Source organism: Pituophis catenifer, unplaced genomic scaffold, assembly GCF_029215685.1.
Source record: "Pituophis catenifer annectens isolate HBS135680 unplaced genomic scaffold, rPitCat1.0.hap2 SCAF_16, whole genome shotgun sequence".
NCBI lineage: Eukaryota > Metazoa > Chordata > Lepidosauria > Squamata > Colubridae > Pituophis > Pituophis catenifer.
In genome coordinates this window covers 8,687,418-8,703,269 of record NW_027256896.1, presented here as the reverse complement: position 1 = coordinate 8,703,269, position 15,852 = coordinate 8,687,418, and the positions used below count along the sequence as shown (strand labels likewise).

At 45.8% G+C, this 15,852-nt stretch overlaps 1 protein-coding gene across 1 annotated transcript in view; it reads left to right on the top strand.

Moving 5' to 3' along the window:
- The window catches only part of SEC14L5 (SEC14 like lipid binding 5), a 48,871-nt gene that overhangs the window by 15,878 nt on the left and 17,141 nt on the right, over positions 1–15,852 (top strand). Inside the window, exons 3-7 of the mRNA XM_070954996.1 lie at positions 6,683–6,832; positions 6,958–7,089; positions 9,719–9,847; positions 11,245–11,464; positions 14,879–14,991. Of these exons, the coding sequence (XP_070811097.1) occupies positions 6,683–6,832; positions 6,958–7,089; positions 9,719–9,847; positions 11,245–11,464; positions 14,879–14,991 (744 nt within the window). The remainder of the gene's footprint in view (positions 1–6,682; positions 6,833–6,957; positions 7,090–9,718; positions 9,848–11,244; positions 11,465–14,878; positions 14,992–15,852) is intronic.

Below are 15,852 nucleotides of genomic sequence, written 5' to 3'. Positions count from 1 at the left end.
TTCATTTGAGTGTCCTACAGAAACCGGCTTCCTGGATCAGCTGATTTACTAACTATTGTCCAAACATTAAGAAATGCGGTTGCAAGCTTCCTGTATTATTTACTGACTAGCTGGATACCCATGCTTCGCTACGAAACTATGTGATGGGGCCTGATAAATGGACACTTAAATGGACACCTAAGAATCTTTCTGGGCCACCGATTTCCATTTTGAACGGAAGGGAGGTTAGGAAATCGTCGTAGCTCATGTGGACAGTGGCTTTAGAAGGTATTTGAAGTTGACCTGGAGCCAGGTTGAACTGACATGATCTCCGGGGTGTGTTTTAATTGCTTCTGGCTTAACACTTGGATATTTTTGTGGTTTGGAAGGCTGGCTGCTGATATTTATGGCCTTCAGAGCACAGGATGGGTTGCATAATCTCTTTGTCAAGGTCATCGGTTGATGTGAGCTGTGCCGAAATGTGGGGGGGGAGAGGGAAATCGGTGGAGAAACATCTCTGGTTCTTTCCCCCCCCCCCCCGCATCTCTTTCTCCCATGTGTGGTTTATTTATTTATTTATTGGTTCGATTTATATGCCGCCCTTCTCCGGAGACTCAGGGCGGCTTACAATGCATTAAGCAATAGCCTTCATACTTTTGTATATACCTGCTTAGTAGGGCTTTCGGCCCCACCCTAAGCGGTGTTCCTTTTTATACAAAGTCAGCTTATTGCCCCCACAAACCGGGTCCTCATTTTACCTACCTCGAAAGGATGGAAGGCTGAGTCAACCTTGAGCCTGGTGAGATTTGAACTTGCAGTAATTGCAGGCAGCTGATGCTACTTAACAGCACTTTAGTCTACTCTGCCACCAAGGCTCTGGTTAAAACTAGTAGTTAGCTCGTTGTTTCCTCTTGACGCTCACATACCTGTAAGGCAGTGGTTCCCAAAGATGGGGCCCACGCCCCACAGGGGGGCAATTTGATATTTAATGGGGGGGCAACTTGAACTTTGTTTAAACTAAGTTAATGGCCTTTTAGGCTTCCTTCGCATGAGTAGAGTTCACTTTTTGAGTAAAGTAAGAATTATATGTCACGGTGGGGGGGGGACACATCACAATTTTAGAGATTCTTAGGTGGGGCATGGCCAAAAAAAAAGGTTGGGAATCACTGCTGTAAGAATAGAATAAGAGAATTGGAAGGGACCTTGGAGGTCTTCTAGTCCAACCCCCTGCTGAGGCAGGAAACCCTACACCACTTCAGACAAATGGTTATCCAACATCTTCTTAAAAACGCCCAGTGTTGGAACATTCACAACTTCTGCAGGCAACTTGTTCCACTTATTAATTCTTCTAACTGTCAGGAAATTTCTCCTTAGTTCTAAGTTGCTTCTGTCCTTGATTATTTTCCATTTTTGCTTCTTGTCCTGCCCTCAGGTGCTTTGGAGAATAGCTTGACTCCTTCTTCTTTGGGGCAGCCCCTGAGATATTGGAAGACTGCTATCATGTCTCCCCTAGTCCTTCTCTTCATCAAACTAGACATACCCAGTTCCTGCAACCATTCTTCATATGTTTTAGCCCCCCGTCCCCTAATCATCTTTGTTATGACCCAATGGTTCGATGCTGTGACTATTTCCTCTTTAGATGAAACTGAAGCATCCTTAATTGGATGCTGTAAAGCCAGGCAGTCTCTTTCGAGGACGGAGAGGCGGTGGATTACATAACCACAATGCTTTGTGAATTGCAGAATCAGTTAAATGAAATAAGCCCCCGTTGTGTTTGCTTGTGCTGAAATCCTGACTTTAATGGAAATTGACTCACATGTTTTCGTGGCAATGGTCGATTCGTTGTCTTAATTAAGCCCTTCCAGTTTGGAAATCTTAAGAGAAAAAGACGTGTGAGATAGGAGTGGGTTCTAAAAATTTTTACTACCGGTTTTGTGGGCGTGGTTTATTTTGTGGCCGTGGCTTGATGGTCATGTGACAATTCTTTAGGATTTAGCGGAGGTATTGGTCTACCAGGCTTTTAACTGCTTGCAGAGCTGTACCGGTGTACCCATTTATTTTTGCAGGCACCGGTCTACTCATGTATTTTTGCAGGCACTGGTCTACCCCTTTATTTTTGCAGGCACCACTCTACTCATGTATTTTTGGAGGCACCGGTCTACCCATTTATTTTTGCAGGCACTGGTCTACTCATATATTTTTGCAGGCACTGGTCTACCCATTTATTTTTTCAGGCACCAGTCTACTCATATATTTTTGCAGGCACTGGTCTACCCATTTATTTTTGCAGGCACCAGTCTACTCATATATTTTTGCAGGCACTGGTCTACCCATTTATTTTTTCAGGCACCAGTCTACTCATGTATTTTTGGAGGCACCGGTCTATTCATTTGTTTTTGGAGGCACTGGTCTACCACCAAACTGCCTTTTATGACTGATCAGCTGTAGGACGGCCCTTTGAAGCCCCACGGCAAGAGTTTAAACAGTTTTTTTCCTTATAGCCCATCAGCTGGGACTCAGGAGGCAGCAATAGATTTTTTTTTTTTAATTTGACTTATATGCCGCCCTTCTCCGGAGACTCAGGGCGGCTTACAATGCGTTAAGCAATAGCCTTCATACTTTTGTATATTTATACAAAGTCAGCTTATTGCCCCCACAAACTGGGTCCTCATTTCACCTACCTTAGAAAGGATGGAAGGCTGAGTCAACCTTGAGCCTTGGAGAGATTCGAACCAGCAGAAATTGCAGGCAGCTGTGTTAATAACAGGGTGCACTAAACCCCTGTACTATCAAGGCTCTTGATAGATTGGGGGTGAGGCCAAATAAAAGGTAAGAATAATGCGGGGGTGGGGGGGGGCGGAGGGGGGCAGGGGGGACAGAACTGGTTTGGTGACGTCATATCGTCACCGCTACCGGCTCGGCGGAACCGGGAGGAACCCACCACTGGTGTGAGAGCACCCCAGGAATTAGCACTGTTTTTGAAATAACATTCCAGGTGGTCCTCCACTTATGACGGTTTGACTGTTCAAAGGGACAAACGGCACTGAAAAATGCGACTGATGACGGTTTTTCACAGTTACGACTTTTTGCACCCCGCGATCATGTGATCAAAATTCAGACGCTTGGCAACTGGCTCATATTTATGACCTTTGCTGTATCCCGGGGTCCCCTTTTGCGACCTTCTGACGAGCAAAGTCAATGGGGAAGCCAGATTCGCTTAACAACCGGGTTATTAATTTATCAGCTGCAGGGATTCACTTGCCAGCTGTGGCAAGAAAGGCTGTAAAACGGGGCAAAACTCACTTAACAAATGTCTCATTGAACAACATAAATGTTTTGCTCAATTGTGGTCCTAAGCTGAGGACATCGCTGGTGCTGAAATCCTGACTATAATCGAAGTTTGCTCGTGGTATTTGTTGATTCATTGTTTTTATTTGTTTGTTTGTTTGTTTATTCATTAGCTAGTGTACAGCATTCATGGACTAGCAATATATATTTACATTTAACCTAGATTAGTAGACCCCAATAAAATATAAATGTTAAAAAGATCTAGAATAGAATAAAGCAGAATATAGAATATAGAATATAGAATATAGAATAGAATAGAATAGAATAGAATAGAATAGAATAGAATAGAATAGAATAGAATAGAATAGAATAGAATAGAATAGAACCGATGGAATGGAATGGAATGGAATGGAATGGAATGGAATGGAATGGAATGGAATGGAATGGAATGGAATAGAATAGAATAGAATAGAATAGAATAGAATAGAATAGAATAGAATAGAATAGAATAGAATAGAATAGCAGTGCTGTGGAGTCAGAGTCGGAGTCGAGGAGTCGGAGTCGGAGGAAATTTTGGGTACCTGGAGGCGGAGTCGGAGTCGGAAGCACAAAAAAACTGAGGAGTCGGAGTCGGAACATTTATCTCCCGACTCCACAGCCCTGTAGAATAGAATACAGAGTAGAATGGAATGGAATGGAGTGGAGTGGAGTGGGATGGGATGGGATGGGATGGGATGGGATGGGATGGGATGGGATGGGATGGGATGGGATGGGATGGGATGGGATAGGATAGGATAGGATAGGATAGGATAGGATAGGATAGAATAGAATAGAATAGAATAGAATAGAATAGAATAGAATAGAATAGAATAGAATAGAATAGGAGCTGGAAGGGACCTTGGAGGTCTTCTAGTCCAGCCCCTTGCTCAAGCAGGAGAACCTATGCCCTTTCAGATAAGTAACTGTCTTCTTAAAAACCTCCAGTGATGGAGCATCCACAACTTCTGGAGGCAAGCTCTTCCACTGGTTGATTGTCCTCACTGTTAGGAAGTTTCTCCTTAATTCCAGATTGCTTCTCTCCTTTATCAGTTTCCAACTGTTGCTTCTTGTCCTGCCCTCTGGTGCTTTGGAGAATAATTTGACCCCCTTTTCTTTGTGGCAGCCCGTCAAGTATTGATATATTGCCCCTAATTCTTCTTTCCTTTAGACTAGCCAAACCCAAATCCTGCAACCGTTCTTCATAGATTTTTTGTCTCCAGGCCTTTGATCATCTCAGTTGCTCTTCTCTGAACTTTTTCCAAAGCCCCAACATCTTTTTTTGTAGTATGGCAACCAAAATTGCTTGCAGTCTTCCAGGTGTGGAATCTATCTTGAAATATAAATGTCTAGGCTATCCTACCGTCGAAGTGCAGCATTGTTTATATTTTTTTAAAAAATCAAACACTAGGCCGGTATATGCTCTCATCTGACAGTTTGACGGGGGAACCACACAGTCCCATTGAGGGGAGGATACTACGCCCTGATTTAGGAGATCTAGATCCCGTTAGGAGATCTAAGAGAACAGGAATTGTGAGAGCACGTTAGTTATTAGTACTGTATTGGAAATAGAGTTACTATATCCAAGTCAGATGCTGAAAAGTAGTCTTCAAAAGCCATTTATTTCAGATTAAAGGTAAAGGTAAAGGTAAAGGTCCCTCTTGCACATATGTGCTAGTCGTTCCCGACTCTAGGGGGCGGTGCTCATCTCCGTTTCAAAGCCAAAGAGCCAGCACTGTCCGAAGACGTCTCTGTGGTCATGTGGCCGGCTTGACTCAATGACAAAGGCACACGGAAAAGTGTTACCTTCCCACCAAAGGTGGTCCCTATTTTCCTACTTGCATTTTTTACGTGCTTTCGAACTGCTAGGTTGGCAGAAGCTGGGACAAGAAGCGGGAGCTCACCCCGTTACGCGGCACTCAGGATTCGAACCACTGAACTGCCGACCTTTCGATCGATAAGTCTTAGCCACTGAACCACCCTTTATTACAGATATGCAGTCCATTTTCTAGGATCCAGGCATATCTTTTTGGTTCTCCTCTGCTGAGAAATTAAACCCTCCTCCCGCCCCCCCCCTTTTTTTTTTGGCTCCACAGGGCGAATGCCTATCTATCATGCAAGGTTTTAAAGTTTCTCCTGGGGACTTGGATAATTGACCTTCATTCAGCAAAATTGTATTTTGCAATCCTGTTAACTTGATTTTACCCTAGGGGTTGGAGTTTTCAAGCTATTGGAGCTGGGTTGACGTCTTGCAGATTTTGAAGCCTGACCTGATATGTCTTCACGAAAATAAGACCTCCCCGAATTAGTTACTATTTCTTCTGAGATGGATTTGAAATGACAGATAGTTTGCATTCTTAGTAGGCAATATTTTACAGGCCTAGAAATGTACATTTAAGCATCTACAGCCTAAAACAATGGTCCGTCCTTCCTTCCTTCCTTCCTTCCTTCCTTCCTTCCTTCCTTCCTTCCTTCCTTCCTTCCTTCCCTCCCTCCCTCCCTCCCTCTCGTCCCTCCCTCCTTCTTTTTATTTCTTTTCCCTCTTCCCGTCCTCCTTTCTCCCTCCTCCTCCTCCTCCTTCCCTCCCTCTCTTCCTTCTCTCATTCCCATCCACTTCCTTCCTTCTCTCGTTCCCATTTCCTTCCTTCCTTCCCTCTCCTCCCTCTCCTTCCATCCTCCCTCCCTTCCCTCCTCCCTTCTCTTATTTCTCTTCCCTCTCCTCTTCCTCCTTCCTTCCCTCCCTCCCTTCCTTCTCTCATTCCCATCCACTTCCTTCCTTCTCTCGTTCCCATTTCCTTCCTTCCTTCCCTCTCCTCCTTCCCCTTCCACCCTCCCTCCCTTCCCTCCTCCCTTCTCTTATTTCTCTTCCCTCTCCTCTTCCTCCTTCCTTCCCTCCCTCCCTTCCTTCTCTCATTCCCACCCACTTCCTTCCTTCTCTCGTTCCCATTTCCTTCCTTCCTTCCCTCTCCTCCTTCCCCTTCCACCCTCCCTCCCTTCCCTCCTCCCTTCTCTTATTTCTCTTCCCTCTCCTCTTCCTCCTTCCTTCCCTCCCTCCCTTCCTTCTCTCATTCCCATCCACTTCCTTCCTTCTCTCGTTCTCATTTCCTTCCTTCCTTCCCTCCCCTCCCTCCCTCCTCCCTTCCTTCCTTCCTTCTCTTATTTCTCTTCCCTCTCCTCTTCCTCCTTCCCTCCCTCCCTCCCTTCCTTCTCTCATTCCCATCTTCTTCCTTCCTTCTCATTCCCATTTCCTTCCTTCCTTCCTCCCTTCCTTCCTTCCTTCCTTCCTTCCTTCCTTCCTTCCTCCCTCCCTCCCTCCCTCCCTCCCTCCCTCCCTCCTTCCTTCCTTCCTTCCTTCCTTCCTTCCTTCCTTCCTTCCCAGGCTTACGAGAAACGTTTTCCAACCTGCCCAGAGATCCCAGTTTTTCTGGGGAGTGAGATCCTTCGCGAATCCAAGAGTGAAGACGGAGCCATTCAGATCATTGAAAGGAGTTGCAAATTGAACGTGGATGCACCTCGTCTACTCAAGAAAGTAAGGACTATAATACATTCCTTCTAACAGTCCTTATCCTTAAACTATCCCCAAACCCCAAGCCCTTAGCTCTTCGTTTGCCCTTTTAGGCTACTCTTCTGACTTTTTCTCCTGTTTCTTTCCAGATTGCTGGGGTAGAATATGTCTTTTTCATACAGAAAAACACCGTGAACTGGAGAGAGAGAACCCTGGTTATTGAAGCCCATAACGAGACCTTTTCCAACCGTGTCATTGTCCTGGAGACATGCAACTACTCGGTCAGTCATGTAACTGTGAGATTTCTCTGATCCTGTGCGAAGGACCAGGGACTGGTTTGCATTTTGTCAGTTTTTATAATGGATATCATTGCAATCCTCCATCATCCTCTTCCTCCCCCTCCTCTTCCTCCTCCTCTTTCTCCTCACTATCACTATCATTTGAAGGACATCAGCCAAACTTGAAATAGCAATCTTCAAAGGTCTCAAAGATGCCTTTTTCAAAAGGCAACTGGACTGCTTTATTTTTTTCTTGAGGAAGAATATTGTGATTTGTTCCTTACCAACTGATGAATTTTCTTGGATGAGCAATGCTTCTCCTTCTCCTTCTCCTTCTCCTTCTCCTTCTCCTTCTCCTTCTCCTTCTCCTTCTCCTTCTCCTTCTCCTTCTCCTTCTCCTTCTCCTTCTCCTTCTCCTCCTCTTTCTTCTTCTTCTGCTGCTGCTTCTCCTCCTCCTCCCTCTCCTCCTCCTCCTCCTCCTCCTCCAGAAAAAAACAATCCAGTTGCCTTTTGAAAAAAATAACATCTTCTGAGATAACTCAGATGACTGAGAATCTCCATAGATAATCTTCAAAGGAAAATGGGTTTTGCTGATATCTATAGTTTTGGGTGGCTTGTTAGATTTACCAGTACAGAGATGGTCATGTCGTACCATCTATTTCCTCTTATAATTCCATCTTTCTCTTCCAATTGAAGCCATAGAAAAGAGAAATAATGGAATAGATTTTTTTTATTGGCCAAGTGTGATCGGACACACCAGGAATTTGTCTGGTGCATATGCTCTCAGTGTACCTAAAAGAAAAGATATGTTCATCAAGAATCATAAGGTACAACACTTAATGATAGTTAAAACTCCATATTTTGTTTTATTTTATTTTTTTCTTATTTGCTCCAAGCCCACCACCATTTAGCTAAGAATGCTTGTAAGCTTCCCTTTGGGTCAGCAGGTGACTGACTGCCTTTGTCTGCCCCTGACATTTAAGAAGCCATCGAGACAATAAAATACCCTTTTTATGCTCGGCCGACAAAACTGAGTTACTGGCATGCTTTATTGCTCCCTACTGAAAAATACAGCTTCATGAAAGCTAAGATGCTTGGAAATAAGTGCTATTTCGCATGACCCCAGCTACTGAAACCCCTGTCGTGGCCCTCCAGCAGCCAGCAAAGCTGGCAGCAGATTCGGACAGTGAGGAGGTTGGGGAGGAACGTGGGCCAGTCCTGGAGTCTGGGGAAGGCTCTGATGAGGGCTCTGCATCGGAGGCAGAGATGGGGCCAGGGCCGTCTGAGAGTTATCAGCTGCCTTCGTAGGCAGACATCAGTGAGGCAGAGGAACAGCTGGAGCCTGTTCCCAGTGTGCGCATGTGCAGAGTTGCCAGACGAAGGGAACAGCTAAAGAACAAGGGTCGACTTGGGAGTAAAGCCACAGGTGGACGATGAAGGGCCCCTCCCAGAGGGAATAAAAGAGGAGCGAAAGGGGAGGGGAGTTTGCAGGAGACAATTAGTTCACCTAATTGGTTTGTGACTCTCCGAGACTCCTTGCCAAATTTTGAAGATATCGGTCTGGCAGCTCTCCAAGCCAGATAAGGTCTGTGACTGTGAATTCTCCCTTGAAAGACTTTGCTGGATGTGAATGAGAGGAATTCACAGCCACTTAATCAAAAGGGATTTTTGTCGGGACAAGGAGTCTGCTTCGTGGTCTTGAAAAGCCTAGGTCAGAACATCTCCCATCCTTACAAGGTCAGTTCTTGAAACCAGGAACTATATGCTTGCATGTGGCTGCTTCAGAGGGATAGAATCAAGATCTCGTGAAGTGTTAATACCACTTTATAAGGCTTTGGTAAAGCCACCCTTGGAATACTGCATCCAGTTTTGGTTGCCACGATGTAAAAAAGATGTGGAGACTCTAGAAAGAGTGCAGAGAAGAGCAACAAAGAGGATTAGGGGACTGGAGGCTAAAACATATGAAGAACGGTTGCAGGAACTGGGTGTGTCTAGTTTAATGAAAAGAAGGACTAGGGGAGACATGAGAGCAGTCTTCCAATACCTCAGGGGCTTCCACAAAGAAGAGGGAGTCAAGCTATAGGCTAAAACCTATAAAAAAATGGGATTGCTGGAATTGGGTATGTCTAATATAATGAATAAAGGGATGGCTAAGACACTGAGCTTGTCGATCAAAAGGTCGGCAGTTCGGCGGTTCAAATGCCTAGTGCCGCGTAACGGGGTGAGCTCCCGTTACTTGTCCCAGCTTCTGCCAACCTAGTAGTTCGAAAGCATGTAAAAAAATGCAAGTAGAAAAATAGGGACCATCTTTGGTGGGAAGATAACAGCATTCCGTGCACCTTTGGTGTTGAGTCATGCCGGCCACATGACCACGGAGATGTCTTTGGACAGCGCTGGCTCTTCGGCTTTGAAACAGAGATGAGCACCGCCCCCTAGTGTTGGGAACGACTTGCACATATGTGCAAGGGGAACTTTTACCTTTACCTAATTTAATGAAAAGTCTCTGAAAGGAAGGGAAAATAAAAGATATAAAAATTACCTTTGAGAACTAGCTTCAAAATTCCTTTTCAAAGCTGTTTTTTAGGTATTGCAAGCCGGGTTGGTTTCTAACGGTGCTATTTCTCTGCGGTAGGTGCATCCAGAGAATGAAGATTGGACGTGTTTCGAACAGTCTGCATCCCTTGACATCAAGTCGTTCTTCGGGTTTGAAAACACGGTGGAGAAAATCGCCATGAAGCAGTACACAGCCAACATCAAGCGGGTGAATATCAACCTTCTGGGCATTGCAATGTGGGTAGTGTGGTGGCTCAGAGGCTACAGGCGCTGGGCTTGTCGGCTGGAAACCCGGCAGCTTGGGTTTGAGACTCGAGCGCCACATGACGGGGTGAGCTCCCGTCCTTGCCTCATCTCCTGCCAATCTAGCAGTTCGGAAGGATGAAAATGCGAGTAGATAAATAGGTACCATTTCAGTGGGGAGGAAACAGCATTCCGTGATGGCATGCTGGTCACATGACCAAGCTTTGGATAATATTGGTTCAATGGTTTGGAATGGAGATGAGCAGTGCCCCCTACAAATCTTGGAAGAGCAAAGGCTAAATGATGGATATCTTGAGTACAAGTAGCCCTCGACTTACGGCAGTTTGTTTAGTGACAGTTCAAAGTTACAACAGCACTCAAAAAAGTGACATATCTTTTAATACTGACAACTGCTATGGCATCCCAATGCTCTTTGACCCAGGTGAGAGTCTTTAAAGAGTGGATGCAGCAGGGGTGAAATGCTCCTGGTTCAGACCGGATCGCCCGATCCGGTAGCGATGGAGGCGGGTGGTTCGGAGAACCGGTAGCAAAAATCCCTGCCTCCCCCCAATTGCCCAGCTGAGCCGCACAATCATCAGAGGCTTTTTTTTTTATTTTTAAAAGCATTTTTTCTACAACCTCTTCGGCCGAAAAAATGCTTTTAAAAGTTAAAAAAAACCTCCGATGATCGCGCAGCTCAGCTGGGATCGTCAGAGGCTTTAAAAAAAAAAAAAAAGAAAGCCTCTGCCGATCAGGCAAGTCAGCTGGGATCGTCAGAGGCTTTAAAAGCATTTTTTTAACAACCTCTTCAGCTGAAGAGGTTGTAGGAAACATGGTTTTAAAAGTAAAAAAAAAAAAAGTTGGCCACGCCCACTCAGTCATATTATCCCCACCACCACCAAGCCACGCCCACAGAACCAGTCGTAACAAATTTTACATTTCACCACTGCCTTGGAGGTCTTCTAGTCCAACCCCCTGCCCAGGCAGGAAACCCTGCACCACTTCAGACAAATGGTTATCCAACATCTTCTTAAAAACCTCCAGTGTTGGAGCATTCACAACTTCTGGAGGCAGGTTGTTCCAATGGTTAATTGTTCTCACTGTCGGGAAATTTCTCCTTAGTTCTATGTTGCTTCTCTCCTTGATGAGTTTCCACCCGTTACTTCTTGTCCTTCCCTCAGGTGCTTTGGAGAATAGCTTGACTCCCTCTTCTTTGGGGCAGCCCCTGAGATATTGGAACACTGCTATCATGTCTCCCTAGTCCTTCTTTTCATCAGATTAGACATACCACTAGAAACGTAACTTTTCATTAAACTAGATCATGCAAGCTGATTCTAAACATCACAAATCAATTCCTTTCAGGGCAAAGAAGTGATCGAGCATTATCTAAAGGAGCTGATATCCCAAGGGATCACTTTTATCCCTCGGTGGACTCCCCCAGAAGTCAAGGGGAGCCTCAGGAAGAGGAGTCCATCCGGAAGCAATAACGGTACAATATCGCAGGAAACCCACCCGCACGGAAGCGAGAAAGAACAGCGAGGCAACAACGCCTGCCCTGCGGGGGAGGCTTCGACTCCTGAAGGTAATGGCTTATAACAGCTGGATCCGTGGCAGCTGTTTCCATTAACCTCACCGTTCCTTCTGCCCTATCTCGAACCGCTTTGGATTTTTGAACCCGGTCCTGCTTCTAATCTCCTCTCCATTTCTTTTCTAACGCGCCGCTCTACCTGTTAAAATTTTGCAATCTGGTCTTTCCAAGAAATTTAATGCTCAGGATAACACGGATGAATTTAAGTTTTGATTCTTGGACTTCTGCTGCTCCATCTCATCGTTCCTGTTTTTTCAGTTGCGGTAAACTTGCACTGGGAACGGTGGCCGATCCCATTGTCCACTCCCATGGACCCGGCTTTGAAAAAATCTCTTTCATTCTCGTCTGTATGCATGTATGTGTCTCTCTTTGTTTCAAGAGGCTTCTGGCACCGCTGCCGCCTCTGGATTTTTCTCTTCCTGGCACAGCGGCCGATGAGCTGGTTGGATCCGGATGTCCACTCCAAAGCGTGGCTACTCTTTGGAGCATTTTCCTTCGGTTTCCCTGGTCTGGTGCGGTTGTGCTCTTCTGCTTCGGGGAGGAAAAAGCCCACCTTGCAAAAGCATTGCATTCTTTCCAGCCAGTTTTTTTCCCCCCCTCTCCATCAGCCTCGATCACTTTGCATTTCTCTTCCCAGGCTTGGAAAAAGCTCAGCCAAAAAAGGAGAAATTGATCTGAAACCTGGCTTGATCTGAAACTAGCTAAATCCAGTTGATTTAGAGAATTTAGAATTATTCTTTAAAAAAAAAAAAAGGAACTAGGCGCTCTCTTAAACCGTTTCTGGCGTTGCACAGATCCAATGCTTTGGCAGCTCACACCACGAATGTCCTTGTGATTTCTGATATGTTGTTGACTCCAACTACCATGGCTTCAGCACAGTGGACATGTCAAATGCCTCCGGCCTGGGAGGGGGAGCCGGATCCCAAATAATCATGTCATGATAGTTACCATTCCATCTCCATTGTAGGATTGTCCAAAGGAAAAGGGGTCAAGGTAAGAAGAATCAGGAACGGAATAAAACGTACACTGAAATGATGAGTCCAGTTGAAATTTCATTTTTTTTCCCCTGTATTATTATTATTATTTTTATTAGTGAAATACAGGTAGTCCTCAACTTACGACCACAATTGAGCGCACAATTTCTGCTGCTAAGCGACACAGTTGTTAAGTGACTTTTGCTCCATTCTGCAACCTTTCCAGCCAGGAAACACTGTGGTTGTTCAGTTACTAACATGGTTGTTAAGTGAATCACTGCAGCTGCTTGTTAAGTGACCCTGGCTTCCCCTTTGACTCTGCTTGTTGGAAGGCCGTAAAAGGGGGAATCACATTACCCCGTGACACTGCAACCGTCATAAATACATGCTAGTTGCGAGCCAAATTTTAACCACGTGACTGGGGATGCTACAACGGTCGTAAGGATGAAAAACAGTGATTTTTTTCACCCAGTGCCATTGTAACTTCGAACGGCCACTAAAAGAATGATCGTAAGTCGAGGACTACCTATATAGACTTGAGGTCTGCTTCAGCCTCCTGGTGTGGGGCTTTGGGTGAAGGCTGGAGGGAAGCGACGCTGGTGGCGAAGAGCCAGAGAGCCTCGTTCCAGTGGGACTGCATCATGGCCTGGAACTGGCTGACCATCTCAGCCCACTGAGCCTCCAGGTGCCGGTACCTGGCCTTGCATTCCTGCAGGTCTTCCCTCTGCTTGGAAAGCTTATGCTCCTAGTCCTCAGTGAGGTGCTTCTGCTGAGCCTCCTTCTCGGTCAGATCCAATTTGAACTGAGCTGTTGTGCCAACTCTTTCTCATGGTGGCTGCTTAGCTCCTACAACTGCTTCCTGTTGGGGCCCTAAGGAGCCCGGGTGGGAAGGCGAGGAGTGGCTGGGAGGGGAGGGGCGAGTAGAGGCTGGTGAGGCGCCCCTCGATGTGAGTGACATCGAGTTGACCACGCCCACCGAGTCACATGACCACCTAGCCACGCCCACCCAGCCGGTCATTAGGCAGATCATATTAGTGGTCCACGGGATTTAAAATTATGAATTTAGTGGTCCCTGAGGTTGGTGACCCCTGATATAGACGGTATAGAAATGTATTGCTGCACATTCTAATTTTTTGGTACTATGAAAACCTTTCAGAAATTGATCATCCTTGCATTCATTTCTCATCATCAGGAGTTCCCGTATATTTCCATCTATCTCAAATCATTCTGTGCTGGATTTGATAAGACCAATGTTATTTTATAAAACGTCAAATTCTGTATTTTGGGAAGATGAGTCAACATCACAATGACATTTTTAACTGCTGTTTCCCCCAGAACTGTATTAACTTCTGTTCTAACTGGAAATCAAGAGTGAACGTAGCTGGAAAAGTCCAAGGAATATGCATCAAAGAGCCCTCAATTGTCTTACAAGGCCAGCAGAAGAAGGAGCCAAGTTTTTTAAACATTCTATGAAAGCCTCTCAGGTTGAGGAAGAACTATATTTTTGGAAATAACAAACTTCAAACGTCTTCCTCAGGAGCAAACCTTGTAGTTTTTTAACAAGATGGCAGGTAGTCCTCGTTTAGTGACCACAGTTGGGATTGGCAGTTCTGTCACTAAACAAAGTGATGGCTAAGAAGGAAAATAGGTGACTGCAAGTGACTTTTCCCTTTTCCCATTCCTGCCCCCCTTTGAATTGCTCCCGCAGCACTGGGATAATTAACAAGAAAGGAATTAATGTTCATACTTAACACTCATTGGAGAGAAAGGATAACAAGAGAGTAAGCAGGCACACAATGGGAAATGCATATCAAAAGCAATGCATTGGTGACAGCAGCCTGAAAATGCCACACAAGCAGCCAGTGTGCTCTCCACTTAGTATTTCCCAAACAAGTTAGGCACAGGAGAGATTGCCTACAGAGTTTGTTTCATTTTCCCCCCTCCCTGCCTCTTGCAAAGCGAAGAGATTGGAGAGAAAGGGATTTCAAAAGAGTAAGCAGGCACACATCAGGCTGTGCTCATGGCTGTGTGCCTGTACTACAATATTGTTTTCCATTGTATGTGCCTGCTTACTCTCTTGTAATCCTTTCTCAAATCTCTCAGAATCCGCAGGAATGGAAGAAGGAAAAACAACAGATCAGGCCCCGAGTAAGCATACTTGACTGCAGTGGGGGGGGAGGTCATGGGATGAGAGATACTGCAAAGGTCATACATGTAGACATAGGTTGTAAAGTTATTTTTTTTCCCAGCACTGTTGCAACATTCAGATGGTCACTGAACGAGGCAGCAGTGTAAGCAAGGGCTACTTGTAAACATTCTTACAGGCTGTCTGCAAGCAAAAGGCAAGAAATGCATTCATAGCTTTACTCTCCCATGATTGCCTTATTTTTTTTCCCCTGAGCTTCTCCCATGGCTGACTTTTCTCTCTCCCTAGGGGACAAACTCGATGCTGATTACATAGAACGTTACCTGGGACAATTAAGTCCCATGCAGGAAAGCTGCTTGATCAGACTTCGTCAGTGGCTCCAGGAAATGCAGAAAGGAAAGGTAAACGGGGGGAAGGGAAGCCGTGGTTAGGTATATAACTCATCTCTTCTGTAACAGTAACAGAGTTGGAAGGGACCTTGGAGGTCATCTAGTCCAGCGGTCACCAACTGGTGGCCCGTGAGAAAATGTTGGTGGTCCGCAGAAAACTTATTTGCATTTTTTATATTGCACTAAATCAGGGGTCCTCAAATTATGGCCCCTGAGCCAGATACGTGCAATGAACGTTTGTGTTGCCCCTTTGGGATCTTTTTGTGCTGGTCGGAGGGGGACAGAAATTCTGACTTTGGGTCTGCTTCAGCCTCCTGGTGCAGGGCTTTGGCCGAAGGCTGGAGGGAAGCGTCATGGTGGCGAAGAGCCGGAGGGGCTTGTTCCAGTGGGACTGCATCATGGCCTGGAACTGGCTGACCATCTCAGCCCGCTGAGCCTCCAGACATGGCGTTGCACTCCCGCAGGTCTTCCCTATGCTTGGAAAGCCTATGCTCCTAGTCCTCATGAGGTGTTTCTGCTGAGCCTCCTTCTCAGTCATATCCAATTTGAACTGAGCCAGCTGTTTTGCCAACTCTTTCTCGTGGTGGCTGCTTAGCTCCAATAACTGCTTCCTATTGGGGCCCTAAGGAGCCCGGGTGGGGAGGGGAGGAGTGGCTGGGAGGGGAGGGGCGAGTAGAGGCCAGTGAGGCACCCCTTGATGTGAGTGACATCGAGTTGGCCATGCCCATCAAGTCACATGACACCTAGCCACGCACGCCCACCCACCCAGCCGGTCCTTAGCCAGATCGTATTAGTGGTCCGTGGGATTTAAAATTATGAATTTAGTGGTCCCTGAGGTCCGAAAGGTTGGTGATGTAGTCCAACCTCCTGCTG